At 36.6% G+C, this 15584-nt stretch overlaps 1 protein-coding gene across 1 annotated transcript in view; it reads left to right on the top strand.

The window, feature by feature from the left end:
* Positions 1 to 15174, top strand: part of LOC149149397 (uncharacterized) — a 79649-nt gene extending 64475 nt beyond the window's left edge. The window contains exon 5 of the mRNA XM_089440222.1: positions 14847 to 15174. Coding sequence (XP_089296348.1) covers positions 14847 to 15000 — 154 coding nt within the window. The 3' untranslated portion in view covers positions 15001 to 15174. The remainder of the gene's footprint in view (positions 1 to 14846) is intronic.
* Positions 15175 to 15584: the final 410 nt, after the last annotated feature.

The raw sequence follows: 15584 nt of genomic DNA, 5'->3' as shown, positions 1-15584 counted from the left end.
CACTTATGCCATTATTGTGGTATCAGAGTTCCAGTAATGCTACTGTGGATGTGAAGAGGAAATTCCAGCTCTACAAGTTTGTGGAAGACTCCATTGAATTGTTCAACAAATAACTGGTATGGAAGTTGTCAAGTTTTTGTTCCAAAAAGAAGAAATGTTATTATTTTATTGATTTTAGATTTTTAAATTTGAAAATCAATTTTGTGAATTATTATCAAAACTGCGTTGAAGATCATTTCCCAATCGCCAAATTCCATTGAATTGTTTGTGCTGAAAACTACGTTGAAGCTACATAGAGCTCGTTGTCAATGTGGTGAAAACTGCGTTGTCAATAGAATTTCAGCTGTAGATGAGAGCCCGTGGACTCCACGAGTCCCCACTATCCGCAACCAAATGAAATGCTCGTGGCATCCGCGTGCAGCCGCGTGCTCGGTGACCAAAGAGAAGTAATTTTCTGGCTGCCGGAACATTGTTAATTGCCTGTGAATTGATGGTGACGGAAACTTTATAATGGGAATACAAATCCAAGTTGTACAGAGAGTTTGTAGAGTTTGTTGCAGGTCGATGAGAATATATTTTTGTAAACAGTTTCACGTTTAGAGTTTGTTCAGCGCTGACCCATCTGTGCAGGTTTTTTGTATAGCGGTGGACACAAATCACAAAGTTTATAGCATATGGAGTCTTTTTGTTAATGGGATAACTGCTATAAACCCAGCTTCTCAGCTTATCAGCCTAAACGTAGCCGATGCCCTGGCAGCCTCAACAATGGCTTTGGCGGATTTATTATAGATCCTGGAACGACTCTCACGTATTTGCCAAAGCTTGCTTATGGTACCCTGAAGGCAGCGTTGGCATCATCGATTACTTTCCTACAGAGCGAAACCACTTCCGCTGCCCTGGAATTTTGCATTCTTCCAGAGGACTCTGCAAATTCAACCTTCCCCTCTGTGACATTCCATTTCAAAAGCGGCAACGATACCAATAAGAACGTCAGAGCAGATAATGACATCTCATCACGTTTTGTAGCTGGTAAAGACGAATAAGGGAGTTAGTGAATGTAGATAGATAGAGGAAGGTTATTAAAGCGATGACCTTGCACTCCCACGTCGGCCTCCCCAGGAACAAGAGCCTGTAACAAAAGTCTTCAAAGCCAGCCAGCCAACCAGCGAAGCGATTTTGCAAATGGTACAAGAATTTCGTTGAATTATATTTCTCAGTTCATTGACACGATGTGCGCTCTATGAATGGTTTAAAGAGTGCCTTTCAAAAAGTAGATTGAAATTCACTTTGTTAAATAGGGATTTGATGAAATTCATTTAAATGGGATTTAAAAGAAATTAAAGTTAATGAAGTAATAAGGTGGAGTTTTTTTAATGGAGTGATAAGGTGTAATTATATTTTGAAATTTTGTATTTTTGTGGAGAAATAAGGTGTGATTGAAATTTGTAATTTTTGGAGTAATAAGGAGTTTTTTTTCTTCGTAATTTGTTTTTGGAGAGATGAGTGTGACATTGTAACTCAAAGTAATTTTGCTTTGAGGGGGGTAACCTTTTTTTTTACCAAGTTTTGCAAAGAACATCATTGTAAAAGCCAAATTTTGAAAATTACCTTGTAATTTTTGAGAAATTGACTAGAGCCAAGTGCAAAGCTCAATTATTTTTCTCATGCTTCAACGACTATACGAGGGTCAAGGCCAAGCCCTGATAGATCGTGTTTTTTGTGTGGTGTGTTGTGTTTTCCATCTTGTCATTTCTGTTCTGATTCTTGGTGCGAAGCTTCAACGCTACAATGTCTAAGTTGATTAATTTGTTTTCTGATTCTGACAAACTTGAAGGCACAAAATCTTATAAAACATGGCACCGTCTCATCGAAAGCACTCTCATTTACAATGAATTATGGCAAGGTATATGTGATGGAGATATTAAGCCAAATAAACCCACAGATGCAGCTGCACTAGCAAAATGGGAAGTTAAGAATGCCAAAGCCTTAGCTCTTATTAAATCTTTTGTGAATGATGAAATGTATGTCCATATAGAAAATGCTACAGATGCGTGGTTTGCTTTGAAAACTTTTAAAGACCTCTTTGATACTCAGCCTGAATCAAAGAAAGTTGATCTACAATTAAAATTGTTACATAAAAATTAACTGAAGGAGGTGATGTTCTTGAATATATCTCAAGACTTAAGAATATTAGGCAGGAAATCATTAATGCTGGTTTTCCAGCAATAGATGATAGTTTTATGGTAACAATTGTAATAGCTGGACTTCCTTCTTCCTACACGCATTTTTGGAGACTCTACAATTAACTGGGAAATTAGAGAAACTAAACTTTGATGAGCTTTGTGAAATGTTGACTCAACATGATAAAACCTTTGGGAAGAAGAAGAAAGTTGGTGAAGATGTTTTTCTCACAGAGGCCAGCACTAGTAAATCATCAGCAGAGAGTTCTTGAGGCAGAGGCAAAGGCAATCAGAATCAAGCAGCACAAAGTCGAGGTCGAAGCCAAAGCAGAGGAAACAACTTTAACAGAGGCAATAGTTCAGGAAGAATAATTTTCAAGGTAGAGGAAACAACCAAGGAAGAGGCAACTTTCAAGGACAAGGAAATAATAATGAAGGTAGAGGACAATCTCAACATAGAAGTCAAAGCAAAGGGAGAGGACAATCTTCAAGAAGAGGAAGAGATTTAAGTCAAATTGTGTGTCGAAGATGTAACAAAGTTGGCCATTATGCTGAAGATTGTCGAACATCTCTTAATAAAATTCCCAAGTTTCAGCAGCACTCAGCTCAATTTGCAAATGATCAAGATGATGATAACTCAAAATATGTTTTTACTTCCTCGCCAGCATCACAACTTTCATCCCATCTTAGAAGTGATTATGAAGATGCCTGGATCTTGGATTCTGGGGCAACTCAGCACATGACTTGTCGACGTGATTTTTTCTGGAATTTTCAAGATTGCCAACTTAATTCCATTTTTCTTGCTGATGATACAAAACATACTCCTTATGGAAAAGGAGGAGTTAAAGTTTCTCCCTGGCATTGGAGAAAAAATGATTTCCAATGTATGGTATGTACCAAGTTTTAAGAAAAATTTGCTCTTTAGTCACTATTCGACAAGCCGGACATCAGGTGATTATGGAAGATGGTTTAGTCAAGATTAATTCAGTCAAACAGAGTTTGAAAACTGTCATGAGAGGATATGAAGATGGAAAATTGTGACGGATGAAAGGGACAGTTATTCCAAGGCATTCTGATTTTGCAGGGGCAATGAGTACATGTATTTCACCTGTAAGACTATGGCATGTAAGATATGGACATTTAAATTTTGAGTCTTTCTCAATTGCAGAAACAAGAAATGGTTAAAGGACTTCCCACTTCCAAAAGGAAAATGCAAAATGTGAAGCTTGCATTTATGGCAAACAAAGTCGAGAAAGTTTTCCAACAAGTTCATGGCATGCAAACAGGCGGCTACAACTAGTTCATAGTGATGTTTGTGGACCACTACAAACTTCCTTTGGTGGATGCAAATATCTCTTGCTATTCATTGTTGATTTCAACGATTTCAACAGAATGACTTGGGTTTACTTCTTGAAGAACAAGTCAGAAGCATTTGATAAGTTTAAAATTTTACGCCAACTTGTTGAAAATGAAGTCAAAGAAAAGATAGGTACTCTCAGGACAGATAATGGGGGAGAATTCACTTCAAATGAATTCAAAATTTATTGCAGTGAAAATGGCATAAAACGACATCTTACTAATGTTTACACTCCACAGCAAATTGGAGTAGTTGAAAGAATGAATCGCACCTTGCTAGGAATGGCGAGATCCATGTTAACTTTCAAGAGGTTAAGTCCAACATATTGGGTAGAAGCAATACATACAGTTGTCTACTTAAGAAACAGATCTCCAACTTCTTCTTTAGATGTAATCACACCTTATGAAGCTTTGTTTGGTTTCAAACCTCGAGTTAAACATCTTAGAGTTTTTGGATCAATATGTTATGCCTTAGTTCCGAAAGAAAAACGAACTAAGCTTGACTCAAGAAGTTTAAAATGCACAATGATTGGCTATTCTGATTAGAAGAAAGGGTATCGTCTTTTGACCAATGGAAAATTCATTGTGAGCAGGGATCTCATTTTTGATGAAACTGAGAGTAAGAGTGCTGAAGAAATTGAAAATCTTCTTCACAAGTTAGAAACTAAGGATAGTAAAAGAAATGGTAAAATGCAAAGTCAACCAACTTCACCAAATTGGTATGAACTTGATTTTCCTTCCTCTGAAGACGAGTCATCCAGTCCATCTACATCAACAACATCATCTGGGTCTTCTAGCAGTTCATCCGCATCTCCAAGCAGCAGTGGTTCTTCTGACAGTGATTCTCCAGATTCTTCCCCTGAACGAAGAACATCAGTTTATATTAATCCTCTTTACAATGATGGAGATTTTACAGAAGTGCAAACAAGTGAGCACCAACTACCAAAATGGGCAGTTCAACTTTTGAAAGATGTAAAGCCTGACGAGCAAAATAAAACAGGCACCAAAAGAGCACATAGAAGTGAAGGCAATTTTGCCTTGATAACACATGAATTTACTGAACCTTCCACAAACAAAGAAGCAGTAAAACATAGAGAATGGAAACAGGCTATGGTTGAAGAATATCACGCAGTAACTGATAACAACACTTGGAAACTTGTTGATTGTCCATCAAATGTTAAACCCATAGGATGCAAATGGGTTTACCGAATTAAGTATAATCAGAATGGAGAACTTGAAATGTATAAAGCACGACTTGCCGCAAAAGGTTTTGCGTAGCAGGAAGGCATTGATTATGAGGAAACTTTTGCTCCTACAGCAAAATGGAACACCATCCGATTAACACTTGCATTGGCCGCTCAGAAAGGATAGAAAGTTCATCAAATGGATGTGAAAAGTGTTTTTCTCCACGGGGATTTATAGGAGGAAGTGTATGCAAATATGGATGAATATCTTAAGAAAGCTGGTTTTCAACGAAGTGAATCTGATGATACTTTGTATGTGCGACAACAGCGAAAATATCTGGTAATTCTTGTTATGTATGTAGATGATTTGATCATTACTGGCAACCATGATGATCATATTGCACAGGCGAAAAAGGAGTTACATGCAGGCTTTAAGATGACAGATTTGGGATTACTTCACTATGATCTTGGAGTTGAAGTCTTCCAACGTCCGCATCATATTTTCATTTCTTAGAGTAAGTATGCAGCAGAGGTTCTTTAGCAATTTGGCATGCAGCTTTGCAAGCCCGTTCTCACACCCATGGAGCAAAACTTGAAACTTTCAAAATTTGAAGGGGGTGAAAGGTGGACAGTACCACTTACAGACAATTGATTGGCAGCTTGATTTATTTGACAAATACTCATCCTGATCTATCTTATGCAGTCATTATTCTTTCACGCTTTATGCAGGAACCACGAGATAGCCACTGGAATGCAGCGAAACGAGTTCTTCAATATATCCAAGGAACAAAAGATTTTGGTCTTCTTTACACAGACTAAAAATTTTGTACTTGGTGGATATTCTGATACCGACTTTGCTGGAAGTATTGATGATCGAGCATCAACATCAGGTTATTTAATGAACATGGGGTCAACAATAGTATCTTGGAGTTGTAAAAAACAAGCTACAGTGGCCACTTCTTCAACAGAAACAAAGTACATTTCAACATGGGAAGCAGCATGTGAAATTGTTTGGTTGCGCAGAATTTTGCAGGACTTGGGCATTTCTTAGACAGAAGCTACATCATTATTCATTGACAGCCAGTCAGCCATCAAACTTGCCAAGAACCCAGGTTTTCATTCAAGACAAAGCATGTGGACACCAAGTATCATCATATCAGGTCTCTCATTGCCAAAGATGTCCTCAAGCCAGTTTATTGTCCTTCCGAAGATCAGATCTCCGACATTTTCACGAAACCGCTTGGCAGAATAAAATTTACTAAGTTCAGGGATGAACTTGGTATCTGTTGTAATGTATCTTTGGATCATAGGGGGGAATGTTAGATGATCCAAAAATACAATCTTATCATAGGTTATAAAATTAGAATAAAATAATTATTAATTTAAGATATTAAATTATATTTATTATTCTAGAATGTTTAATTATTTAGAATTAGTATTTTGTTGTAACTAGATATGACTCTCCAAATGTGTCGTATCTTAGGCTCTATTTTAGGAGATTTGTTAGCTAGTTGGTTTGAATAGCATTTATTGTAAATGGACACTTGTTATTTAATAAGTGATCCATAATTAGAGGTAGTTAGGACATGGAGCTTATAAATAGTTCATCGCAAGAGTGTTTGGATGTTTTGGTGTAAACTCTTCCAAAATCAAATTATGTAATTTTTTTTTTTTTTTCTGATTAATAAAATTACGTGTCTGAGGACACTTATGCCATTATTCCACTTAATCGTTATCAGATAACGCAACTTTGTAGTATCAAATGAATCTTCCCTATAGTTGTTAGTCTCATTTTTCCAAAATCGTCAACTTTTAGTGTATTCACCAAAGCTGCCCTCTAGCATTAATATGATCCTCCAACATCATTTATCCTAGGGACTTCTAGACCTGCCCTCCTATCAATGATTTGTATCATTAAATCATTGAACTAGGGTTACAAGAATCTTCCCACTAACCATCCCCTTACTGCTCGTAGGGTGACATAACATAGGGCTTCTTGTCAACTACCCACATAACATTGAATGACCTCCTGCATACAAGGTACTTAGGGTTTCATCAATCTACCTTCTTAATAGAACAAGCTTGCAACATGACCACTGTAACAACAAAATGTTATTCAAATTTCTATGAACATACCTCTTTACATCACCTTCAATACTTCATGATAGCCATTCAATCAAAACCAATTCACCCTACCTCTGTCCATACTTGAAAGTATTTTTGTCTCCTCACTTGGATCTAATTTCCCACAGATTTGTACGCTCATTTTGATGCATGTTGTTCCTCAAAAACAAAGATAATTCCAACTCATGTAGGGTTTCATCCCTCTCCACTTGTATACAGAAACTTCACCAAGTTTCTAGGGCAGAATTTTAGAGTTGAATTAGGTTCATTGTCCACATACCAAAGCAACCCTAATCTAGGGCATCAAACTGATGTCCATAGAGCCTTGCGACAACTCTCCATCACCTAATAATCAATCAACATGAAGAAACAAATCAACATACCTTTTTTAGATGACTACTCCATCTTCTTAAGATTATGGTTTTGGGCATAAACTCTGAGGTTTTCGGCCCTCTATTAGGGCACCTGTACATCCCAATATCAACCCTAATCACAACCAGAACATACTCACAAAAAAACAACAAATCCTCACTTTAAGGCCTTTATGTGCATCTACAGAAGTATTGCAACTCTTAATCCACAGTTCCATAACAAGCACAAGACCATTGTCCTACACCTAGACAAGGGCTGGAACATTCTACAAAACCACAGAAACAAATTTGGCTTATATATAGATAATTTTGTCACACAAATGTGCCCAAAAATACTCCTCTTTTCGTTGTCAATTCTTATCTTCTCGGTCTCCATTTAGAAAGAACTTGAATCACTGCTAGACCATGGAGGAGTATCATAGTCAATTATCAAGGTCCCATATGCCACAGAGTGAATCATACCACAGAGTATCACGATGCCATAGAGTACACTGTAAATTGTAGTGACGCTAGTATATCGAGATCAATAAGCCAATATGAGCTCCAAATGCACGAGATAAATCATGATCCATATAAATTCGATGTCACGGACTTTAGAGATAACCATAAGAACTACACATTGTAATGTCACAAAAATTGGGTTTTAGAAATACTTCATGAGTTTGTATCTCATAATATTTTGAGATATAGTCTTCCCAGGTATGTTTCCATTGTTATACCAAATATGATGTACAAAGGAGCATAGTAGCAAGCCAGAGAAGCATATCTATTGTATATGTTTAATGGATAGAGAAAGCCTCGGATGAATCACATAACACAGATGTCATAGATCAAGACCATATAGTATGAGCGGGCCTTTTAAAACGAGTTGTTTGTTCTTATGCAAGCCATAGGATAATACAAGTTATACAAAGTGCGACATGCGATGTCATCAAACGATGGGACAAGAATTGAAATGATAACATAAATTGTTCACACTTTTATCCAATCGAAGCCACCTTGTAGCGAACCACTTAAACGATCCATATGTTAGTTATGTTGTAGAGCAAGTCTTTGTTAATCCACAAAGGAGTATATTTATTCAAACCTTAAGCTATTGTAATGCAACCCTTTCTAGTTTAGCCACAAAAAGGAGGATCTGAATATTGTAAAAGCCACAAACTATAGGTGCAAGTTATTGAAATATATATACAGGTATTCACAAGCCTCTTCTTGATCATAGAACATATTCATCAAGCCTTTATTCACGTTATACACACCATAATAGATTGATGCATGTCACTGTGAACTTATGCGGGCTCATCTAAATTTTATTTATGCCATATGTGACATAAATAAGCTTTTGTTAACCAATACAAGCTATGGGATAGTGAATTATAGAACAAGGTCAGAGAGGAATCCAAATTTTGTTATTTGAAGTTTGTATTCCTCAGAAACCAGAACAACGAACTTATCAAAGATATGCCAACAACGAGTGATCTTCAAGTTGCTACTTTAACAAACCTTAGCTCTCATACCATGTTAGTTAATCAAGGTATTTGTATATTTATGTTGATTCTCCTTTACATGATAATTAATTGTGATATTTGTTGGAATTTTATTATTTTGTTTTTACTTCTTCATCAAACAATTATTAAAAAACATTAAAATCACAAACATAAAAAACACAAGATATAAGCTCCATGTCAAGGTAAACCCCCACAACTGGGGAAAACCCAAACAATCCATTTCTTATAGAATCAAATCAAAGTAATACCTTCAAGACCCAAGACCAAGACCAATATCCCCAAAATCACCAAGTTAGCCCTTCATTTTATCCATTAGATGTCATGATTTTTGTCTGACAAATCTATTATCATGCACTTGTACTTGTATATTTTGCTTGGTTGTACTTGCTATCAAAGAATTGCAGGTAAAAGCAAGATGAGGAGGAAGAAGCAAAGCAACTATCGTGCTTGATGGTGACTCCTTGAAAATAATGAGCATGATGGAGGAAGGGAATTGAAAAGACCCTGAAGTAACTAATAAAAGAACTTTCTTGCTAGAATATATATCTTCTAATGATCAACATCAAGTACGATCTCCGGAAGCAAATAGAAACTTGGTAATCAAGTTCGATCCTTGGGCACTCTGATGTAAGAAGGAAAACTCTTGTGGAGATGGACCATGAAGATGTTGAGGATGAGAAAGACTGTCATGGTGAGGTACGTCTGATATTTGTTATTGGTTATGTTGTTAACATGTTGTTTGTGTTACCTAGAAAGATGTTGCAGGTGTACATAATGATAGTTGAGGCAAGTTCAACTGTATGGATGATGAAGGAATAGCCTCATACTTTATGAGGGTGTCAGAAATAAGAAGAACTCCTCCAAGAGTTGGGAGAAATAACGTTTGATAAGGAAATGATTACCATATCGCTTAATGCACTACCAAAGGAATGAGGCAACTTCACATCAAGCATCTATGGGAAGAAGGAAGCTACTCCATTCAATGAAATGTGATCATTGTGCAAAATCAAAGAAACCAGGCTGAAGGCAAAAATCAATGTAGGAACAAGCGAGCAAGCTCAAGCTTTTTCTACCATGCCTAGAAGAAAAAGGGAAGTTTGGTCCTCAAAAAAAGAACAACATGTCGAATGCTCAATGCTATGGTTGTCATGAATATGGGAATTACAAGAGAGATTGTCCAAAGCTCAAGAAGGACAACACCAAAAGAGGAAGGGAAGAATATCACTGAAGAAGTGGAAGAAGCTGAAAAGAAGAAATCCAAGGAGGAAGTAAAAGATCTCTACTATGATTCAGATAGTCTTCCTGACCTAGTTCTTTTCAAGTTTATGTTTCAAATTTTTTGTTGTAAACTATAACTATCATGGTAGGAATATTTAGAAGCATGATAGGATGCATAATTTTAAGAGATAGCATCATAGAAACATACAATTGAAAGGAAGAGTTGGTGACATCATCATAAAGAAGCATGAAAAATAATTGACATAGAAGTCTATGGTTGTCACCTATAGAAGGATGTAGCTCTTGGTAACCTCATTAGAAGCATGACTAGTACTTATGGGAAAAAGAAACTCATCTAATATAAAGCTCATTATACATCATTCAAAAGGAGCATTTGTAGGATGAGGATGATCAAGATCCTCCGTTGGAAGATTCACCTTCTGGAAGAAGTGTCTCACCAAGAATTCCAACTTGTAAGGGATTCATGGGATGATGGTATGATGTCAAAAGAAGTGTAGTGGGTCAAGGGATTGAAGTTCTTTCAATCAAGGAATCTTCCAAAGGAAGTATAGATGACCAAAATAAAGAGATGAGGTATGTATGTTTGTGCTTGATAAAATAGCGTCATGTCATATGGTTGCAGATATCATGAATGAGTGCTCTACCTCAAGAGCATGATCAAAAGAAAGGATCTCCTCCTGTAAAAGGATGCACGAAGGCATGGTTCACACATTGACTAGATGAAATCAACATAACATGTCCTCATATGAAATATGAGGTGGTTGACAAAGCTGAAGGAACTATGATTGGAAGTTCCTGGTAGGAAATGTGTGAATAAAGAAAAGAAGAGATCATGAAAAATGCAACTACGGAGAGAGCAATCAACATCCAAGGATTGTAAGATTTCACTGTGATATCTCCATGGAAAAGATATGAAGATCCTGATAAAGTCTGAAAAAGAAAGAGACACTTGACATTGTATATATTTTTGGAGATGTGTAAATATATATGCAAGATGCTGATGCAAACAAGGAGATTTCATGATGAAATACCATCACAAAGGCATTTTTTATTTAATGTTCATTTTCTATTTTTGAATAATATCTAGATGGGCTAATGCAAAACTACCAGAGGAGTTGTAAATGTCATCTACCACTGACACTCATGTGGTAGGATGAAAGATCATGATGGAAACATGATGTGAAGAAGGTGGCGAGGCATGAAGGAAAGGCCATATATGGACTAATGGATCACTTTCCAATGAAAGAAAGGATGACATGATTGACATAATTCATGAATGAAAGTGATGGATGGTCGATGCCCTACGAAGAAGTCCCAAAAAGATGAAGACTCCTGAATAAAGAAAAAGAAGTTCATGACATCGAAAGGAGGATCTCTTCAAGCAATTGGTTGTCCCATGATCTCCACCTAAAGAGTTGTTGGAAGCAAGTCCATGGTCAAGAGGGAGCTTGGACAAGTCCCTGATTAAGAGGGAGGTTGAATACATTCCTTTTATGGAATGTGTTGGTCATCCCTAGTTAAGAGGGAGTGACAAATATGGTTCTGTACTTCAAGTGTCATGCATTAGACCAAGACTAACAGTGGTAAGTCTTAGTGAAGGCCATGAGGAGACATAGACACATCATTCTTGTTTTCACCTAGGAAGATAGAATGGAGGATTGGGTAAGCATTTGGCATCTGATACTCTTTGAGGATGTGGTAGGGCATCCAAGATAAGAGTAGTCGTAGAGGACTGATATTATTTGAGGACTGAGAATCCAAGATAAGAATAGTCCTGGTGGAACATACTTTGAGATAACTCAGGTGCGGTATGTTCTAAGAGGGACAATGACGAGGGTGTCTATAGATCATTAGTCTCGCCAACATTGTGCTCTGATCTTGTGGAGAGATAGAGTTGTTAGTCAAGGCCTTGCTATGTGACAATGTTGGATGATGTGATGCTATACAAATGGGTTATCAATCTAACTCTTCTTATGAGAATTCTTCAAATTGAGAATGTCCAAATACCTTGTATGGATTATGAATACTTCCCTAGTTAAGAGGGAGTGTTGAAATATGTAACTAGATTTGGTCTTCATAATGGCATATGTAATTGTGATTTTATGTATTTAATGAAAAGAGAAAAAATATTTATTTGTATTTCTAAGGCATGGGTTTCGTGCTCAAGGGAAATTTATTTTTAGGTCAACCACCCACTGAGTGCTTCTAAGTTTGTCATAAAATTAATTGAGCCATTGTCATGTAAGAAAGACCCATTTGGGCAGTTACATATTGTAAAGAAAAAATTATTGAGTCAAAACAGAATCAAAAGACCCTCCAAGGCCTCGTCATGACACAAAGATCAAGTTCACCTACATGAAGGGACAAGTTGGCAATTTGTACCCCATAAAAGCCTATATATAAGAAGGAATTTGACCTCATTTGCACACTCATTCAAGCAAGTTTGATCCCCCCTCAAGATAGAAGTTGGAAAAGGACAAAGAAGAAGAAGAAGATAAAGATCGAAGTTTATGGGCCTCTTTCTCTCTCTCTCTCTCTCTTTTTCGTTAGGGTTTCTACAATTTCTAAGCTAGACGAAATTCTAAAGTTGCATCAAAGTTGTGGAGCTGCAAGGTTGAAGTTGTGAAATTGCATTGAAGTTGTGAAATTGTTGTTAGGGTCGAAGTTGCTAGAGAAGTTGTTGGAGAAGTTGCTGGAAGGTCAATGTTTGTTGCTGGAAAGAAAGTTCATCAAGAAGGAAGGATGACTTGGTGTTTGTCATAGGTCTTGGAATTCGTCAATTGAAGTTCCATAAGAAGAGAAGGATTCTGATGGGTTTTCCCTCTCAGTTGGAGAGGTTTTAGCCAAAGTTGATCATCTATATCTTGTGTCCTATTGTCTCATTGTTCTTTATGATTTGGTAGTTGTTTGATGATAGAGAACACTAATAATAATAAAGTAAAGAAGAAATTAATCTAGTAAAGTAAGAATACATCACAAACAACGATCAAAGTAAGAGAAATCACCTACACTTGTTCCCCCTAGAGTTCTCAACACCCTTCAAGTTAGAAAAAGCCCTTCCAATCCACAAGAAGCCTAACTATATGAAGGGATTCGACCTCCATTTGACACACATCAAAGTGAAAATCGTCTAATCTGATCTAAGGCAAGAAAAGAAGTGCGAAAGGCAAGAAATCCAACAAAGAAATGGGAGGACGTCATTCAACTTGGATATGCTTTGCTGTGAGAATTTTTTGTGATATTAGGTTTTACACGGAACTGAATTATGTAGAAGTTATCAACAGAATTTGTTCGAGAAGCAGATCTCTTAGTTGGTTGGCTGACCTGGTCTTGGTGTGTTGGTCTTGAGTCTATGGTCTTAGAAGTCTCATTTGAAGTTTATAAGAAGAGAATTTCTTAACGATTTTCCCTTGTTGGAGGGGTTTTTCCCTGGCATGATGCCTACGTCTTGTGTTCTTGTCATCTCTATTTGTTTGGCATTTATTTGATGATAAATTAGTACACACGTAATAAACACAATTTAATAAGGCTTTCTATAAGGGAATAAACATATCATGGTTAATGTTTCTCTCTTGACAAGGGTTTCTAAGTATCAACAAGGGCTTTTACAAAATTCATGACCTTTATCAAGATCAAGAGCTAGGGTTTCTATCAAATTAGGGTTAGTGTTTTTCTCACTTGACAAGGGTTTTCTACTTCAAGCATCATCTAGGGTTTTGTAATTCCTAGATTTCAATGATGAAGTCTACAAACCCTATGATCAAGATATACATAGAAAATCCCAACACAATAAAAAAAGTAACCTTTTATTCAATTATGCAAATGCACATACCTTATGACTACATACCTTAGTCAACCAATATTGCTTGAAGTTGCTGCAAGGCCTTCTCCTTCATTACATTGTCCAAGGTAATTTCACTTCCACAACTGCCACAATCTTCCTATTGATTCCAAGATGTCAAAGCCAAAAGTTGCCTTTCAAGGGTGTTGCAATCTCCAATGATGTCATGATCCTCTACAAGGGAAATCACCAAACCAGGATGCTCTTCAAGGTGATCAACACAAGATAACCTTCCAACATACTTCAATCTTACATGAGTGTTAATATAGGTATTCTTCCCTCTGGTTAGGGCTTTCTATTTTCACAGTATATCTTTGTAGAATAGACCTATAAGGTCTTCCAAGCTTGCTTCAAGCAAGTCCCAAGAAGCTAGATGCTTCCAACTAGCCAAACAATGATATTATCTAAGAGATGATACCACTGTTCTTCTCAATTACAGATTAGGATAGGATATAGAAGTTGCTACAAGTTCTCAGATAGGCTCCTTCCTTCACTGTTATAGTCAGAGATGAATAAGCTTCTCCTATTGTGATGTATTGTTTCTATCCTTGTCATAGATTGATGTATATATATTTTTGAGTATAGACCTTTAATATGCTTTCCAAAACAGAAATTATTTAATCATTTTTGGGTTGGCTTCTCAGTAGTTAAGGTTCTGTCTCTTCTCCTCAGACCCGCAGACCAATAGCCCCTGATCCCATAGACCACTCCATTACATGGGCAATTTTCGATGGAGCTGCTCAACAACAAAGATGTGGGGGTTGTTTCATTCTATATATATCAAAACAACATTATTACAAAGTCAAGATGGGCCTAGGAGTAGAAACGAACAACTATGCAGAACTCATATCTCTTCGTCATCTTATGCATTTTGCTTTAAATCATGATTGCAGAAAGTTACAGATATATGGTGACTCAAATATTATCATAAATTGGATCAATCAGAATACTAGATGTCACACTCACACACTCATAAATTTTCTAGACGAAGTATTTCATCTCAAAGCTCAATTTAACTCCATACTTGTTCGTCATATCTACAGGGAGCATAACCACAGTGCCGAAGGATTATCCAAGGAATCCATGCACCTGCGAGGAGGACAGTGGATAATCCAAGAACAGAGGGGCACCTCACAGTACCAGTACTACCACAGACCTTATATAGACCAAATCTACCATCAGGTGGATGGTCACTAATTTTTTTTAAGGATTATCGAACATATAATGATGATGTAGATAATTTAGTTTTATTTATGATCAACACCCTGCGAGGTGTACATATGTTTATATAGAACACTATTACAACATCATCCTGTGTGATGATTTTTTTTATTTTTGACACAACATCATCCTACCTGATGATTTTTTGATATTGACACAGCCATATATAGGAATGGTTTGTAGATATTATAGATATATGGACACAAATTTCATATGTTGAATAGCATATACTACATGTAATTTTTCACCATATTAAGGAAAGATTACAATTTTTCCAGTGGAAGAAGTTAAGATTCGATCTCCATATATATGTATGTGTACAGGGCTGCGATCACTTTTACAGAAAATATTCAATTTTTTTGGTGGTTGTAACTTAATAATAGGTCTCTCAAAATAGGTCATCAATGCTTCTAAACAATTCGACCTATGTCCCTTTCTTGCTAGTTGTCTAGTCCTCAAATGATATTGTATTCCTTGATGTGATTACCCACAAAAATACATAGACTTCAGATCTTTGTGATTACACAGTATTTCATACTTTTGGAGAGATTTCAGATCAT

This window comes from Pinus tabuliformis, chromosome 9, assembly GCF_031772625.1.
Source record: "Pinus tabuliformis cultivar Carrire ecotype Pingquan chromosome 9, CPIR1, whole genome shotgun sequence".
NCBI lineage: Eukaryota > Viridiplantae > Streptophyta > Pinopsida > Pinales > Pinaceae > Pinus > Pinus tabuliformis.
The sequence above is the reverse complement of the archived record's forward strand: the minus strand, read 5'-3'. Positions and strand labels throughout refer to the sequence as shown.